Consider the following 18,514-nt stretch of genomic DNA (forward strand, 5'->3'; position numbering starts at 1 on the left):
TTGCTTAACTCCTGGGCTTGTCCAGGCCCTGCCTAGGACCCGCCTAGGACCTGCCTATCCTTCCCAGCCTGGACATTAGATAACATGATCACAGGTGGAGCTTTTCTGCATCTGTGACGTACAGTAAATTATGGTCATTTGTAAATAAAGGCATATGGTGAATAAAGACTTTGTTATGACAGAGAGCTATACCTTTTTACAAATTTTTCTAATTCTTTATTTTATTTATTTATTTTTAGAGAGGGGAAGGGAGGGAGAAAGAGAGGGAGAGAAATACCACTGTGTGGTTGCCTCTCCCACACCCTCTACTGGGAACCTGGCCGCAACCCAGGAATGTGCCCTGACTGGGAATCAAACCAGTGACCCTTTGGTTTGCAGTCAGGTGCTCAGTCCACCAAGGCACACCAGCCAGAGCAGAGAGCTTATCTTTTGTAAAACTTTCCTATCTGTTTTCTTGACTCTCAGACAATTCAACGCAGGACAGAAGCTGTCCTCATTAAGCTTTGACAAGAGGCCTCATGTTCCTTTTCCATTTTGTTCCAAAATAGTCATGTGGTAGTCAGTGTCATCACCCCTTATCTTAAGGAAATGTTTGAAATAGTAATCCAAATGTGATATTTATGGTACAGAAAGCTTGAAAACAATTTAACTATTTGACAACAGGGAGTTACTAAGCCATATAATGTAGCTATTGAAATGGTAGAAGTAATAATGATGAAGATTTTAATGATTTATTTAGTGAAAAAATAGTTTATAAAATATTATGTAGACTGTGGCTTTATTTTTGATAAAAATATATGTATATATTCATAAGCAAAAAGCATAATGAAGGTGGTTGATTATTTCTGGGTGATAAGATTTTTAAATTTCCTTTTTTTGGTTTATAAACTTGTTTATAATGAACATGTATTCTTTGTGTGGTAGTTTAAAAGGTTGAATTCTGAGTGCCTCTTATAGTTTCATGAATTTTAGGGCCTTATCCATGTAAACCCTGTGTTGACCTTCACTTGGACGAGCTGTTCTGAGTACACTCATGAGTTACTTAACCACAGGGATATACTCCGAGAAGTGCACTGTTAGGCAATTTGCTGGTTGTGCAAACATCGTAAAGTGCACTTACACAGAGCCAGATGGTATACGCAGGCTATACGGTATAGCCTAGTGCTCCTAGGCTACATCTCCGTATGGCATGTTACTGTATGAAACAACAAGATTAAATCAAACACAAGAGAAAATGATGTAATCAAGAGATAATGTAAACACGAGCTGTACGAGGCTGCGGCCAAGGTAACACGGCACACTGCTTTTTTGTAAGCAGAAACTATGCACTCTACAGTAACAATAGAAAGCATTGTATAGTAAATACATAAGCCAGTAACAGTCGTTCATTATCATTATCAAGTATTGTGTGTTCTACATGCTTGCATGTGCTATACTTTTACATGACTGGTGTTGCAGTAGGTTTAACCAGCATCACAGCGAACATGTGAGCAATGTGTTGGGCTATGACATTAGTGTGGGATGGCTCTGAGCGACAGCGATTTTTCAGCTCCATTATAATCTTGTGGTACCACTACCCTATATGTGGTCTGTCGTTGACCAAAATGTTATTATGGAGGGCATTACTGTAGTCATTTTTAAATGACTGTGTTAAAGTTATATAAAGGGGCCCTGAGTGGTGTGGCTCGGTTGGTTGAGTGTCATCCAGGAAAGTGGAAGTTCTCTGGTTCAATTCCTGGTCAGGGCACATGCTTGGGTTGTGGGTTTGGTCCTTTGTCAGGGTGCAAATGACAGGCAACCGACTGATATTTCTCTCTGATGTTGATGTTTGATGTTTCTCTCCTTCTCTTTCTCCCTCTTTCCCCCCTTTCTAAAAATAAATAAATAAAATCTTTAAAAAATAAAGTTATATAAAGGGGAGAACAAAAATGAATATTTGATACAGCTTCATTCTATTGAATGCTTGGAACTTCACTTCTACTTTCTATTCTCATCTTCACAATATCCCTGCAAATCGATTTTAATTCCTCACTTAAGTAATGATAGCATCACAGCACCAAAGGTAAATTAAATTGACAAAAGTTACACATCAAAAATAAGTAATGAGGAAAACGTGGATAACTTTGATGTGTCTAGTTCCAAAGCCCAAGCACCTTCTACTCTGTAAGGCTGTCTCCTACCTCCCTGCAGCTAGCATCCTCCACTCCAGCAGTACCTGACGCCATTCCATCTGTGCCAGCCTTTCCACCTGCATCTAATACAGCCTCTTCCCTCTGAGCTTCTTTTCCTGCCTACCTTTGTTGCTTTCATACTTCTGCCTTCTTTGAGTTCCAGGTCTATCCAACCTCTTGGCATAATTCTTAACTCCAAAGCTATGATTCTTAACTCTGTTTGGGGCCCTAACCTCACTTGTGAATCTTATGAACACTCTCCCTCCAAAATGCTTTTTGCCGATATAGATATATAGATATATAGATACATACTTTCCATACTATTTCAGCATATTCACGGACCCTCGCATCTCATGATCCTCAGGTTAAAATCTTTGCTGTGAGACTTTAAACACATGCTGCAGCTTCTCAGATAAAGCAGTGATTGTCCGTGATTGTTCATTTGGTTGCTTGTGATCTAATGTATATGTTTCTTTGAGATAAGGCACTTCTCATGGCTCCAGAGAAAGAAATATGGGGCGAAAGGGATTTGGAGAATAATAAAATATTTGCATGTGTAGGTAGGTCTTTGAATAACATATAGTTTCATTACATTGTGGATGAGATAAATATTTTTGTTTGTTTTCTTCTTTTAGAAATGAATGCTAAGGGCGTTATCCTCAATGCATTTGAACGCTATCGCCTAAAGACATGCATTGACTTCAAGCCTTGGGCTGGAGAAACTAACTATATATCAGTGTTCAAAGGCAGTGGGTAAGTTGAAGAGTTTGGCTTCTAAGGGTGCTAAGGAGACATTGTGGCCAGGGCATTATGTCACAGCAATTGCCCTAGGCCCTGACCTTGACAGAGAGTGGGGGCTTCCTTCCCTGTTTGTTCGAGAGTACAGGACAGCTGGATCTAGTTTCTCTAGACATAAAATAATATTTTCATACATGCAAGAAGGCTACATATTTTTTAAGATAAGAAGGGTGGGGACTCCCTGCCATCTAGTCTACAACTTTGTAGACTTCAGCTACTTCTTATGTCCCTCTTCAAGTAAAACACAAATGTGTGTGCATGTGTGTATTTAAATTTATTTTAACCTAACGACTCTTACTACTTGAGCTAAGAAGGTGACAGTGTTATTTGCGTGGAGCTTAGCAATACCTATTGGTTTCTATGCCTATAAAACACTTACGAATGGTCAGTATGGCAAGAACTATGTGAAAGACTTGGAAATTTCCAGGAAAAATCAGGATGAGGCTGACTTTGGCGTGACTTGCTTTTATATTATATTTGGTGTCAGGGAAAGTTCTCCAAAGGTCATCTGGTCTAGGAGATTTCTCATACCTCACCAGGGTTATGAGAGAAATGAATTGTGTTTTGTGAAGGGTCCAGGTGGAAAACCAAGTGGGTTAGGCATTGGGGAACTTGCCCTGAGACCCCAACCTGCATCATAATAACATCTTCTGCCCTTTCCCTGTAAGCTGCTGGTCTTCAGTAGGAAATATGCACGTTGGGAAGCAAGAACTGTCCATTGGGGGAAACTGTGACAGAATAGCCACGATTCAACATGAGTTCCTGCATGCGCTGGGATTCTGGCACGAGCAGTCGCGCTCCGATCGGGATGACTATGTCAGCATAATGTGGGACAGAATTCAGCCAGGTATATTTCTCCTGTTTTCTTGCATTTTCAGTTAGCTAAAGACTGAATGTCTAAGCATGGCGCCCTCTCCTGCCATCTGTACCAATGTTAACAATAGGAAAGCTCTGATGTTTTGATGTCTCACGTCATTTAGCCCTGACTCAGTATGGGTTGAAGCGGGTGAAGGTTGGTGGAGCACAAGATCCCAGAACCCGGGTACGTTTGAGCTGACTGTGATCTTAGAAACCAGCATTCCCTAAAGCAAGTTTTATGGAGGTTGTTCCTCAATTCGCTCACGGGTGTTTAATCAAAAGGAATCTGTGGTCACATTTGTTTGTGAAACACCAGGTTAAAAGAAATTAAACTAACACCATCGTACACTTCAGAGTCTCTTAGATTAACATGAATTATAAATCTCCGAGAGAGGAGCATTTCCCAAAGTGTCCTAATTATGGTCTTTCCGTGTTTTCGTTTTGTGGAGCATTTGGACTATTGTTCCGTGGCACCCCTATTGGCAAACACTGCAGTAGTTGGACAGCCTCAACTTTCAGTGACTTTGTGTTCCAACGGAGAGAGGTCTTCACAACCATGTCTGACCAGAGCTCATGTTGTCCACAGGAACAGTTAGTTTCCCGTCTGTGCTGCCTCTGTGAGGCACGGGGGAGGGAGCTGCGCTGCCGTCACATGGGCACCGTGAGGGCTGCTCTGTGCTGAGGCCCTGACATCATAACCTTAGCACTGGCGGCTCTGGCCCTGTACTCCCGCTTCCCCGCAGTGTCTTGCTCTCAGCCGGGGTAAGGCACAGCGGCAGGCTAGACAATTTCTGGAGCAAGAGAAATGTTTAGCTTTTCTCCATAGCTAATTTTTTAGGATTCCTAAAGTCTCGTTTTTGGTGGAAACTTCTGCCTAGATTTGACAACATATTTCTGTGCTTTGGAGATCAGGTGTACCTCATTGTGCCCACAAAATCATTTGATTTCAAGCTGCAGTCCATTGCCCATCGGTATGGTGTTAAGCAGCCCGGAATCTCCCCCAAATGTATTCATTTAAAATGCAACTACACGTATTCCAGTAAGCACGAAACCCCTGCCTACGTCAATCCTTTCTAATGACTCGACTTTATAATTCCCAAGTCCCACGGCTCCACCCCTCCCAAAGTCCTCCCTCTTTCATCCCCATCTGCTGTGGACGCCCACGCCCTCCCGTCATCGCCTGCCAACGACGCTGGCTGTTTCTTTATTTTTAATTCTTATTTTCCTTTTTAATGTATTTATTGGGGTGACATTGGTTAATAAAGTTATATAGGTTTCTGTGATACATCATCTGTAGACCCTGTTTCAATAACACTTTTTAGAATCCTCCTTCCATGTGCAATTTTTAGAACCTGGGGCCCAATGCTAATGTCTAATGTTGGGCTGTAATGGAAACTTAGATACGTTCAGCATGACCACTAGTATCACAACTCTAAGTTTGAATATTATATTCTAAGGCAGGAATGTATGGAACACCCTTGCAATACAGTAGATCAGCTGTAGCAAGGGTTGCACTAGGTTTATTACAGTCACCACTTCTAAGTTAATAGCATTCAAAGTAAAATACGTTGGATTTTGTGAACATCAAGTAATTAAATTTTTTAAATTTTATTATTTAGGTAAAGAGCACAATTTTAACACCTATGATGACCAAGTCTCGGATTCGCTGAATGTTCCCTATGATTACACTTCAGTCATGCACTACAGTAAAACTGCATTCAGAAATGGAACAGAACCCACGATTGTAACAAGAATCTCAGACTTCATGGATGTGATTGGCCAACGAATGGATTTCAGTGACTATGACCTCTTAAAGCTGAATCGCCTGTATAACTGCTGTACGTGATAGGTTCTTCGAAATGCCTTCTGTTTCTCTATACTCTGTAGGAATAAAATTATACCCTGTGCCATTTTGCTGAGCTTTGAGGAGTTTTCTGAAATTATAGAAGCTTGATTTTTTAAAAAGAGCACCCAAATCCTAATCTACAATTTGGAAACAGCGTTTTTCTTCTTACACAGTCGGGCTTTCAGATGTCAAAATAAATTGGGTCTTGCCCCATGCTGGTTTTTGAAACTGTCACTAATTCAAATGTGGACCAACTTGATATTCAGAACTCTTTTCAGCCCAGATGATGTGTCCAGTCACAATGTAAATGGGATTACATAATATGGGTGGTGTTTTAATAATCTGAGTAACTAGAGGAGTATAGACTCAGGTTTCTATAATTAGACAATTTAATAAAAAGACGTGGGGCAGGCAATTTATTCAGATCTACAGTTGATCAGGGTCTTGGTCCTGCAGATATCAAGAGGTCTTCAAGCCACCATCACCCAGAATCAGTGAGATGTCACTCTTTGATGCCATCTTGGCATTCCCAGTATTTCTGTCATAAGCTCAATTTTTATTACTTAGATTACCATGTTGCATGAGTGTCAATAATTATGTTTTGCTTTTGCAGCCTCTTCCTTGAGCTTCATGGACTCATGTGATTTTGAACTGGAAAATGTGTGTGGTATGATTCAAAGCTCAGACGATAATGCTGACTGGCAGCGGGTTTCACAGGTTCCCGGGGGCCCAGAGAGCGATCACTCCAACATGGGCCAGTGCAAAGGTAACAGGAGTCAGATGCTTCTAGATTTTACTTACACGCGGTGGGGTTCTAGCCCTTTTCTTTGCTATGAAAGACTGGCATTTTATGTCTAACTTCTATCAGAATTATTCATGATAACCCATTAGGTTGCTACCAAGGAATCGGTGCTGCACCTTATAAGGGCATGGTTAATTTCTTTGCTTTTATTCTCTGAGTTTGTTTTTCTTTCTCAGTCAGAGCTGGGCTCTGTGAAGCCTCCACCTCATCACGTATGCACCCACAGCAGGAGGAGACTGTCTCTCCTGAGAGACTCTTATCTCCAGGGCAGTGGGGTTGTTTTCTGGAAGCTTGCAGAATACAAGAGACTTTCTAGCAAACAGCACTAGGCTGTGGATTAGTCAGCCTCAGAATTTCAGCTGGGTGTGAGTACCTGCTCCTACTACAAAAATACTTAAAATGAAGGTAGAAAGTACAACTTAATTTTATTCAGATAAGTATTATTTCCATTGTAATTTTATTTTAAATTATATACACATTTTTGGGGGATAGAAGTACCACATTTTCATTTATTTGCTCATTTCTGGGGGCAAATATGTAAAAGTAGGCTTCAGAACCCAGAGCCATTGCTCGACAGCTCAGATGGTCTAGGCAGGGCGAGAGGCCCCTGAGAGTGAAGAGGTGCTTTTCCTTTGTAGGGCAGGTGGGGGCGTGTAGACATGTTTCCTAACGTGTTTTCCTCATCATATGTGGCGTAATGGTGGGGGGGCAGGCAGATGTTTTCTAAGGGTGCAAACTTGCCATGAGTATTAAATAAGTCCTAGAGATCTAACACCCAGCACAGTAAATATGAATGACAATGTCGTATTATAATCATCAAATTTGCTTATAAAAGACTAGAACTTACTTATTCCCACCACTAAAAAGAAATAAATTTTATGTTACATGAGAGAGGTGCTGGTTATCACTACAATGGCAATCATATCACAATATATAAATGTATCAAATTAACATGTGGTACACTTCAAATTCACACAGTGGTGTATGTCAAATATGTTTTAATAAAAATATTTTTTCTTTTTAAAGGCAGATTTGGATAGTGGATAGTGGTCTTACGTAGACCAGAGCAGTGGGGAAGAAATGGAGGGAGGAGGAGGGGGTTAGAGAGAGAGAGAGAGAGAGAGAGAGAGACTAGATCCAGTAGGTGACACTTTTTTCCATGTTGGAAAATGAATGACTATAGTAAGGAAAAGGTGGCCCGGCGTTGTCTCTTTCATAAACCGTCTGCTCCCAGAGCTGTACTTAAATGTGCCACCCAGTGCCCTGCACACCATGGGAGGGAAGTGGAACTATGGTGCCCACAAGACACGCATTCCTATACCTACTACCTGTTTTCTCTCAGTTCTGCTTTTATCCTTGTAACAGGTTCTGGTTTCTTCATGCATTTCGACAGCAGTTCCATAAATGTGGGGGCCACAGCAGTGCTGGAGAGTAGGAATCTGTATCCTAAAAGAGGATTTCAGTGCTTGCAATTTTATTTATATAACAGTGGAAGTGAAAACGACCAAATGAACATTTTCATCAGGGAGTATTCTGCAGGCAATGAGAATGGTACTTTAACTCTGGCGGAAGAAATAAAAGGTACAGTATTGACATTCTCATTGCTTGGGTTCAGAGTGAGGCAATCTTAACTCTGTGTGCTGCAACTTACAATGGGATGGGGGCTATAGGCTTGTTACTTATCAGCTCAGAACTCAGTCCTCCTTGTTTTATGCTGTCATAAGGAGCTATAATGAGGGTCCTCTGTGTGCACTAATACAGGGCTTTTCAACCAGTGTGCCTTAGAATTTTAGTAATTATTTTATGTGTGCCATGAGATGAAAAAGGTTGAAGATCGCTGCTCTAAGATGAGGCACTCACCTAAGAAACTGTAATCAGTCTGACACTGAGGAGGTCAGTTCTTGGCAAGTAATAAAAATACAGTGGAAGCATGTTTAGGCAAAGTGGGAAGAATTATAGGATCAAGGTAATAAAATTGTGGAGAAGAACCCAGGAAGGACTGGACCTGTCCCCGAACAGGGTTGGGGACCTCTCCTGCTATCTCAGATGGGCTTTAGCTGTTTTACTTCTCAGCTTACATCTTACCAAATGTGCCATCAGACTGCAAAGGGGACTCTTCTAATTTCTAGCTTAAAAATAAGTCCCAGTGAAGGGTTCTGATTTTTATGACTCAAGTTAAATGGAACTTCTGGAGCAATTCCTGAGGGGAGAGAGAGGAATGCGACTGGGTGCCCACCCTTGGTTGCAATCATGGTCAGAGAGGTGGGTCATGTCCATCACCTGTTAAAGCGGATGGTTAAGAAGCTTCTCTGAGGAGGAGGTGCTGTGGGCTGGCAACTATGTTACTGTCTGCTCCATATGTTGACCTCTTGGTTTGAATGACTTGAGTGAAACCTATTTATAGAACCTATCCACAGTATGCTATATGTCATTCCATTTCCCTCCCCCCACCACTGTTTAACCATGAGAAACACTCTGAAAACAATATTTTCCCTTGAAAATACCAACAGTGAGGTTTTTAAATCTCATTTTATATATACACATACATATATATACACACACACAATACATACCATACATACATAACTTATGTGTAATTATACTATATATGAAACAATATACACTGTATATATAAGATATATTTTGTATAGATATTCCTTTCTATTAGCAATCTGTGGTGTTATCATTGATAGACAATAACGCAGTGCCCTCATCATACCTGGTGTATCATTGATAGACAACAGTGCAAAAGGTACTTAAGAAACTTGCTTAGGAGCCCAGAATTTAAACTGACAGTACTGATAATACTACAGTGGGAGCTCTCAGGAAAGATTTCTGTTCAGTCTAGGATCCATCCACGGACAAGGGCATTTTCTGTAATTTGGATACTTCTAAGTTATTTTCAGGCAATTGTGTTTTACATTAAGTGCCAATATAATTAAATTTTAAGTCATTGTGTTAATTATGAGTTTCACATAAATTGAGCTGTTCTCTACTCAGGGCTTCTGAAAAGAATTAAATGTACTATTTTTTATTTGGGTATGTGATACAGGAAAATAAGATAGGATGGAATAGCTATGCCGCTAACTAGGGGTGGGGGAAGATGTGGAGAGGGAAATGCAGGTTGGGGAGAAAGGAGGTGGTACTAAATATTAGATAAATATTTATGATGTAGAGTCAACTGGGAATGATCTAAGGAGTAAATTGTAGGATGTAGGCTTTCTAGGGTTTGGTGGATTCTTGTTTAATACTGCCAAAAAGTTGATTGAAAATTTTGCATGTGAAGGAAGTGTTCTAATCAGAGTATAAATATATTAAAGGAGGCTTTGGTTGAGTATCACAGGAATCATGGGTACATCTGTAGTGTATTGGGCTTGCTTGACCATTTAGTTAACACAGAACTAAAATGGAATGAAAGGTAACCCCTAAGTAGGACATGGAGTACTCATGAGTTAGATGCTGTAGTTGGCTCACCTATCTCTGGGAAAGAATGACCTATCTGAGAAACAGCTAGATAAACATCCAAATATTGTAGAGAGGAATCTGACCCCACAGAAATACCTTAAAGTAAATGGAGCTGGACTGGAGGAGTGAGAAAGCCATAACTCAGACCTGTAGGAATCAGTAGCTCTGGGATAAACATTTGTCCATGAAGGTTAGAACTCTAATGTTGATTTGCATATGAATCACTGTCCTTTGTCTTCTGTGAAATAATAATGTCTGTTTTGCAGATATACCCATTGGGAGCTGGGAACTTTACTACGTAACACTGAAAGTAACCAACAAATTCAGAGTGGTGTTTGAAGGGGTCAAAGGCGCTGGTGCATCATCGGGTGGCCTATCGATCGATGACATCAATCTTTCAGAAACTCGGTGCCCTCATCATATCTGGCGTATAAGGAATTTCACACAGTTCATTGGCAGTCCAGATGGAGCTCTATATAGTCCTCCATTTTATTCTCCTAAAGGCTATGCCTTTCAGATTTACTTGAATCTAAGCCATCCCACTGATGCAGGAATATATTTCCACTTGATCTCTGGAGCCAACGATGATCAATTACAGTGGCCGTGTCCTTGGCAACAAGCCACGATGACGCTGCTGGATCAAAATCCTGACATCCGACAACAAATGTCCAACCAGCGGAGTATAACTACAGACCCATTTATGACCACCGGTTCGTGACTCATTTTCATTATTGCTAATGCATGGTCATTGCTCCTGGAGGGGCGGATGATTTGGGAATGAGAGACTGCACAATCAGGTGCCTAGGGAATTTTGAGCCCAGATCTTAGGCACAGAAGCTACTTAGCAGAAGGGTTTCGGCAGCTGTGGACCATCAAGAACGTCAGCAGGAAAGCCAACACATAGGGAGGTATTGACTGTAGTATTGGGAACTGATGACCATACCTGAATTCCCATGCTGTGCTAAGCATGGAGGCTTTATTTTTTATTTTTTGTACTTTTATTTTTTTAAACCTGAAAATTTTTTTCTTTGATCCATCAGACTTACAATAAAGTTAAAGTCTTGGTTATTAGTTAGATCCAAAGCTGGCAGGACTATTGGTTGTAGAGTCTGACATGCCTGGATTAAAATCCAAGGTTTGCTTTTCATCAGCTAAGCAAATAGACCTTGGGCAAATAATCTCCTGGAGCCCCAGTGTCTCGGCAATGAAACTGGGGCTGTAATAATAACAGCCACACAGATCTGTTGTAAGAACCACTGCAGGTCAAGGGTGGAAGTTGTGGGAAGGCCTGGTATGGAGAGGTTCTCAGCTGTTGACCTCTCCTAATCTGTGCCACTCTGATTTTGCCACTGGGATCGCCAGAACCAAGTCACCTCTTGTAATGGGGGATGGGTTTTGATCAGAAGGAAGATGAGCAGATTCTCTGGAGTGTTGGGAAGGGTTGGGAGTAAGTTATAACTTTTTATTAAAGAACTCTAGAGGATTTGTTAATGGTGACATCATTCCTCATTGTCCTTTCTTAAAAAAGGAGCAGAACCTAGAAAGCAATGATCACATTTCTAATTTTAATAATCCTTTGCTGTCTGGGAACCCAACAAAAGGACCAATAGAATTGTGGCAAGGTGAATATAATTGCCAAATCTGAATTTTGTATATGAAAATAATGGACCCAAGTGACATAGAAAAAACCCCTAATTTGAGAGGTAAAAAATAATATTCAACAAAAGGGTTGTTGGGACTAGATATTCAGAATTTCTTTCCTTAAAAAAATTTTTTTCCTCCTGACTTATAATGAAGATGGCCGGGGGGTCATCACCTTTTCCAGAAGGAGTGCTTCTCTGTTTTCTACTCCTGAAGGACTTTGCTCTGTGAGGTGAATAATTCAGTTAACAAGAGAAATTGTTCCATGTTAATATTAAAAGCTCTCTCAGTAACATATTCATTTAACTCAGTTAAAAGTCCTGTCTGTAACTCAGAAGATCACTAAGGAACGGTTCTCATGGGCAGGGGGGTTTCCATACTGGTCCGTCAGTATAGATGTGATACCCGACCTGGGCAACTTTGGTACCCCTCCTCCCATATTCCAGAATGTGGGCCTCTCTGCCAGACAAACTCATTTCCTTCAGGACAGTGCAAATGAGCACGCTCCGGGCACTGGTCAGGGACTACATCCCAGGGCATCAGCATCATTTAATTATTTTGAGCTTCATCTAATTGTGTTTCATATTGCCTGTTCTTTCCTACCACCAAAAGCTATGATGCTGCTCAACATAACCCATTAATATAAATTGCTTTTTCAGATAATGGAGACTATTTTTGGGACAGACCTTCCAAAGTGGGAGAAGTGGCTTCTTTCCCTAATGGAACTCAGTTTAGAAGGGGTAGGGGTTCCGGAACCAGTACCTTTATAACCCACGAGAGGCTGAAAAGCAGAGATTTTATAAAAGGAAATGATGTTTATATCCTACTGACTGTGGAAGGTATGTCAATAAAAATAGTTTTATATAAATTATTTTTGTTCTTGTGGTAGCCATTGATTACTTACTGTGTTTTTCCGGGTTCCATTTTTAGGTATATTAAATAGAGATGTGGGAGGAAATGGGCCTGAGTGGAATCTTTTTTTGTATGAATCATTAACAATATGAAAATAATTTAAATTGAAACAGTGAGGGTTCCAGGATAAAGAATTTAATTACCACTACACGGAGTAATAGTGAAAAACTTTAGGCTGGAAAACTTTTTAGAAATAAGTTAAAGTATAGTCATCATACCCTAGAATGATAGTCTAGGATTCCAGAAATAAAAATATCACACAAACACATGAAGTTAACCTTAAAATGGATTGTCTTTTTCAAACACATACACGCACACACCCCTTTCTTAGCTATGGCAGCCAAAAAATACATTTTTCAGGAATACTGGTGGTTTCTGTGATGTATGTGGTAGGATTTTAACTCACTTACTATTAAAGATCCACTTGCATCTCAGTACATCGGAATATTGTTTGTAATGAAAAGTGGTGCAATTAAAACTCATGAAATTTTGATTTCATTGTCAGTTAGAAAAAAATCACTTAGGAAAACTTTTGTGGAGGAAGAAGGGGCTGCATGAAAGGTTTTCTCCCTTGACAAAAGCCCCCTGTTCATCAGTCATGTTGACCGTATTTCAATAAGAAGCAACAGAAAACACCGCAAAGAACAGAACCCTGGCTGTCAGGAGACCTGGTGTGTTTTACCAAATATCCAGCCACTGCTCCACAAAGCAAGAGACCAGTGACTTTGGGCAAGCCCCGCAGCTGCCTTGTGACCTGCTCTTTGGTTTCCTAGGCTGAACCTTTGGAGTTGGTAGTGTATACAAAATAACAAATGGGGCCACTTTAAAATGGAGCTGGAGCTGCCAAGCCCGAGAAAATGCCTTCTGTGTCTTCTGTCTCAAACCTTGGGAATGTTAAAACAGGGCAAAAGAACCTCTGGGCTGGGCCTAAAGCAACCTTGTGTCCAAAGAACGATTTGCAAAGATAACAAGAAAGCAGACATTATGACTATCAGACTGAGAATTAAAAACTTTCTTTATAATAAACACCACTAGGTTATGTTATCCGCACCATACGAAAGCCTTCCATTTATTGGTAGAATTTTTCCCGTTCCTGTTCTCCTAAATACCCCTGGCTTTGGTCTCCTAACTAGAACCTTATTTGGGCTTCTGCCTGAATGGATGCTTCCCCAATTGCTATCCTTTCGATCCCAAACACATGCTTGTTGCCTCTCGCTTTGAAAGGCCTTCTGTTTTCAGGTTAGCAGCGATGAAGTCTTGGGCCCCTTAGAGTTCAGTGGTAGCCCCACAGGCTGGCCCAGCTTTCCTCTGCATCTGGGTTTCAACCCAGCCATGGATTATTTCACTGTCTACGAGTATCTGTTTTGAAATTTAAAGATCAAATCCTAGTTAAAGCAAAAACTGATTTCCATCCATGCTCTTCCCCTGATGCTCTTAGACATTTCCCACCTTAACTCTACACAAACGCAGCCAGTCCCGACCTCCAACGTCACCTTTACCGCCACCGCCGTCACAGACGTCACCGACCCTTGTGCAAACTTCCACTGTGAGAACGACGGCATCTGCGCTGTGCGAGGTGGCAAAGCTGAGTGCAGGTAAGGGGTCACGCGGATGCGACCTCCCCGTTCTTTTGTTTGAAAAGTTATCATTCCCACAGTGTAGGATTAAATACTGATATTTCATATGAGTGAAATTAGGCAATTCTCATCTCAAAACTATTCATAGGGTGTTTATATTTTCTCCTCATTTGGGACTTTAGAGAGCCACATGAACAATAAAATTGTTTATGAAAAAATAGCACCTTATATTTCTAATTGCCTAAAGAGTCCTCATGTGTTACATATCTGAAGTCCTCACAATAGTTTGGTGTGGTTAAGTGTTAACAGTCCCCATTTCGTAGAGGGAGATACTTAAGTTCTGAGAAGAGCTTGGCCAAGGTGTATAGCTGGGAGGTGGAGGGACGAGGACCTTGAGAACTAAATTTTCTCCATTACCTAGGCTACCTTTCTTTCCCCCCCCGGGGAGCTGCTGTTTTGAGCACCAGATGAGGAGTCTTTGCATCTTTCCTGTCCATTGACGCTGCCTGGCCTCCTGGTGCTGGACTACCCATCCCCCTCTGGTCCAGAGTGGGTGAAATGTTCAGTTATGGATGCACACAACGCTGACCCACACCTTGAATGGTGAATGTGTTCAGGTTTAAATATCGGCGCATAACTGAGCCGTGTTCTGAATGTGCAGGTGTCCGTCAGGGGAAGACTGGTGGTACTTGGGAGAGAGGTGTGAAAGGAGGGGCTCCACTCAAGACACCATCATCATCACCGTTTCTTCCACCATGGCCGTGTTTGCGCTGATGCTGATCGTCACGCTCGTCAGTGTCTATTGCACCCGGAAGAAATATCGTAAACAGACAACTTCGAAAACAGCGGATACTACTCTGGAAAATGTAAGTTGAATCTGATATCTGGTTATTCAAAACCGATTGATGAAATCGCATGAAGAAGAATTAAGACTTTTTAAATATGCTTAAAAAAATTCTGGGGCCAACTGTTTTGAGACTATGAGTTTTTGTTACCTTCACTATAAAATCAATGGTTTTTAAATTGTAAGCCATGGATGCTTTTGAGGGGGGGAGTTTATTATCTTCTTAGAATTGTATTCCTTCTGAGAGGCAAAACTGATTTTGCCCGTGAGTTCCAACCTTCCTGGTAAAGGGGAGAGGTGACCTGTACTTTTTTTTTTTTTAAGTCTTTGAGTGATGGTTGAACTCAGGCTTATAGAAAGAAGGTGCTGGCATATTTGGGGCTTTTCTATGAAAGAAGGTTCCAACTAATTCTGGCTTCATATACAATAACTAAATACATGGCAAGATTTCCAAGCCAAGGTTTAAAGTCGTGCCTCAGGCGGTCTCTAAAATGGCGATAGACTCTTAAAAATGCCTTCTCTCAGATGGGGTTCCTGGGAAGCAGACTCAGAGATAGGTATGGGCATGCAGGTTTATTGGGCAGTGCCCTTGGGAAGTACCAGAGAGAGGGAAGCTGGGCTGAGCAGTAACAGCTGAGGACTCAGCCTTTCCTTAGTCTTGGGAGCTGGGATGGCCCCTTAGATGTGTCCCGAATGGAGGCGGGGTGGGTGGTACCCACCACATCAGTAGCCATTGGATTGGGGCTTCCCCCAAGAAGAGTAGACTATTGTGCGAGTGCATATTGGGGGGAGCGCATGTCTTGCATGAGAGCCTTCGCTTTAAAGGGCAGGACTAAGCAATGGGCCCTGGCATTCACTGTGTGTGCCAACAACAGAGAGCACAGAGCGTGCAGATTCGTGTCCTTACAAAACAGCCCAAGGAAAATGGCATAAAATCTGAACATCCCTTAAAAGTGAAGCTTTAAAACTTTTCCAGTTATATTTCATTCAAAATAGAGTCTCTGAAAATCACTAGAACTAAAGAAAAACATGCCCAATTAGAATACTTCTGAAAATATAAAACATTACCATTAACTAAAGTGAGAATATATTTTCTTAAGAAAATGAGTATTCAAAACCTACAATTATTAAGGTTATGACTTTTTAGAGTGGATAACCTGGTATCAAGATACTATATTTGTCTGTGAAGTCAGTCAAAAGATGGACAATGAAAAGAAAGCAAATAGTTTTATTGTTATACACTAGTATCATATTTTATCAATATTAGGAAGGCATTTAAAGCTAATCAGGAGGCAATGCATCAATTACTTCACAAGCTTGTTAGAAAAGTACTTAAAATGTGTACAGGCTGCTTTAAACAACTATTTTAAACAGCTATTTTCAGCTTATTTTGTGACTCAAAATAAAAGGAACAGATCCATCAATACAGGACTCAGTAGACCAACCTGCAGGCATGTTCCCCGGGCCCAGAACTATGAATTTGGGGGTTGGAGAGGGGAAGATGGAAGAGTGGTTAGGAAGGCAAGGATCAGGTAACTGGGTGAATGGAATTGCTGGATATTCCTCCAGAAACTGGCAAATATTAGTGCTATTTTAGCAGCGGACTTAAGTAAAAATTAGAAGGAATTAAAGAGGATGATAAAACAAAGAGAAGGAAGGACATTAAGTCAATAAAGGAGGAAACTGTCAGGGTTTCAGGGACACGGGAGGGCTGTTAAGTGGAAACACACACACATGGGTACACATACCCACCACAATAGTGCAACAGAATTGCTTTGTCTCTGGGTCATTCAAACACATTCCCCAGAGTAAGGAATCAATTTACATTCTCCTTAGTGTAGACATGTCTACAGTTAATTCACTAATAACAGAACCTCCAGATCTAGTTTAAAGATTTTATTTATTTACTTTTAGAAGTAGGAAAAGGGAGAGGGAGAAACATCATTGTGAATACATCGATCAATTGCTTCTCACATGTTGCATTCCCCCAACTAGGGACCTGGCCCGCAACCCAGGCATGTGCCCTGACTGGGAATCGAACCTTTTGGTTTGCAGGCCAGTGCTCAATCCACTGAGCCACACCAGCCAGGGCCTCTACATCTAGTTTAGATCTTTAAATCAGAATGACCTTCTTTCTGAGGCTAAAGTGTGTACTCACCCTAATGGTTAGCATCTAGCATGAGCGGTCAGGGTATTTTCCTGGAGACAAGGGCTGGGGCTGCTGGCCTGCTGGGAGAGACGCCGGACACTGCTGATGGTGCTGATGGTGTTTCATTTAGAAATTAGACCATTTCATTGTGATTTATTTAAGTGGCAATTTTTAAATTTGGAAATTAAGCCATCAATTTTTCTTTCCCCTTTTAGCAACATGCATTTTGAAAATGAACTCAACAATACGGCCATCAAATGCAATTCAAGAGGATTCTTTGTCATGGATTTCACTGAAAATATGTTACAATCACCTCATTCTTCTATAAATGGATCATCTCTGTGAATAGCTAGATATACTACAGTAAGTCTTTATTTTAGTAAATGTCTAATTAGTGAAACATCATTTGTGTTTTTGTTTTTAAAGAGAGGAAGCAAAAAAATAACAATAGAGGTGGGGAAGCAATTCAGGTTCCTCCAGAATAATACTGTCTATAGAAAGAGTAGCTTTCCGAATGACTGATCCTTTATTTGGGAGCCAATGGTAGGGGCCTCACAAGTGATTGCCTAGAAACTCAAAGGACTTTTGCTTATGAGCATGACATTTATCAGTACTTATTTTATTAGGAATTCAAACCAGAAAAATTTAAAACTGTGTCTGTATTAATCATTAAAAGATAATAAGCCCAAATGTGGTAGCATATATCATGTGTTTAATAAAAATAATTACATTTTCCAAAATAAAGAAAATTTAGCAAAAAGAGAGGCATTGTTTTAATTTTTTTTGCAAGTTTCTAACATCTGGCTTGATAAAAAAAATAGGTGAGTTCTCATATATGTGTCAACATTCAATTCAGTCTGTTGTGATATATTATTTAGATGAAAAACTCATTATTACAGACATGTAGCTGAAAAAGGGAGGCATATTTGAATAGTTTTTCAGGTGCTTGTGTGTTGGGAACCACCCTGCCTGGTTTCAGAGACTTAACCCCTCATGCCTAAGGTTGGGTGAGAGTCCTCGAGACCCTAAGCCACTGAGGAGACAAAGCTTATCTCCCTGGCAAGAGCACCACCTCTGCCCACTTTACTTCACCCTGCCTAGTCCCCAGTGTATAACCGGTTAGCCAATGATAGGTAAGATTCCTCAAGGGAGGGATGACCTAAGAAAGGCACAGTCACGAGGGGGCCCTCAGGGAAGGACTTGGGGGGCTATGGAGAAAGGAGGTGATGGACCCTCACCCCTCGGCTTTGACACGGCCTGAGTCCTCATTCTCTCAGCAAGAAGTCTCCTAATCTCTTGGCTGCCTTACTACCCCTGCCCCACTTAAGCCTGAAACATGCCGGAGGTGGGTGCGGCCCTGTGCTGGAAAGGGCAGGTTTCCCGGGCAATCAGGCCTAAGAAAGAATGCATAAAGTCCTGTGAAATCTGCTTTGCTAATACCCTCAATTTAA

General features: G+C 41.1%; 1 protein-coding gene across 1 annotated transcript in view; it reads left to right on the plus strand.

Annotated features, from left to right (window-relative positions):
- Positions 1-17,821, plus strand: part of MEP1B (meprin A subunit beta) — a 30,997-nt gene extending 13,176 nt beyond the window's left edge. Inside the window, exons 6-15 of the mRNA XM_053913089.2 lie at positions 2,807-2,924; positions 3,638-3,816; positions 5,447-5,665; positions 6,287-6,439; positions 7,841-8,056; positions 10,207-10,650; positions 12,241-12,420; positions 13,932-14,088; positions 14,732-14,936; positions 17,279-17,821. Of these exons, the coding sequence (XP_053769064.1) occupies positions 2,807-2,924; positions 3,638-3,816; positions 5,447-5,665; positions 6,287-6,439; positions 7,841-8,056; positions 10,207-10,650; positions 12,241-12,420; positions 13,932-14,088; positions 14,732-14,936; positions 17,279-17,293 (1,886 nt within the window). The 3' untranslated portion in view covers positions 17,294-17,821. The remainder of the gene's footprint in view (positions 1-2,806; positions 2,925-3,637; positions 3,817-5,446; positions 5,666-6,286; positions 6,440-7,840; positions 8,057-10,206; positions 10,651-12,240; positions 12,421-13,931; positions 14,089-14,731; positions 14,937-17,278) is intronic.
- Positions 17,822-18,514: the final 693 nt, after the last annotated feature.

Source organism: Desmodus rotundus, chromosome 10 (genome assembly GCF_022682495.2).
Source record: "Desmodus rotundus isolate HL8 chromosome 10, HLdesRot8A.1, whole genome shotgun sequence".
Lineage (NCBI taxonomy): Eukaryota > Metazoa > Chordata > Mammalia > Chiroptera > Phyllostomidae > Desmodus > Desmodus rotundus.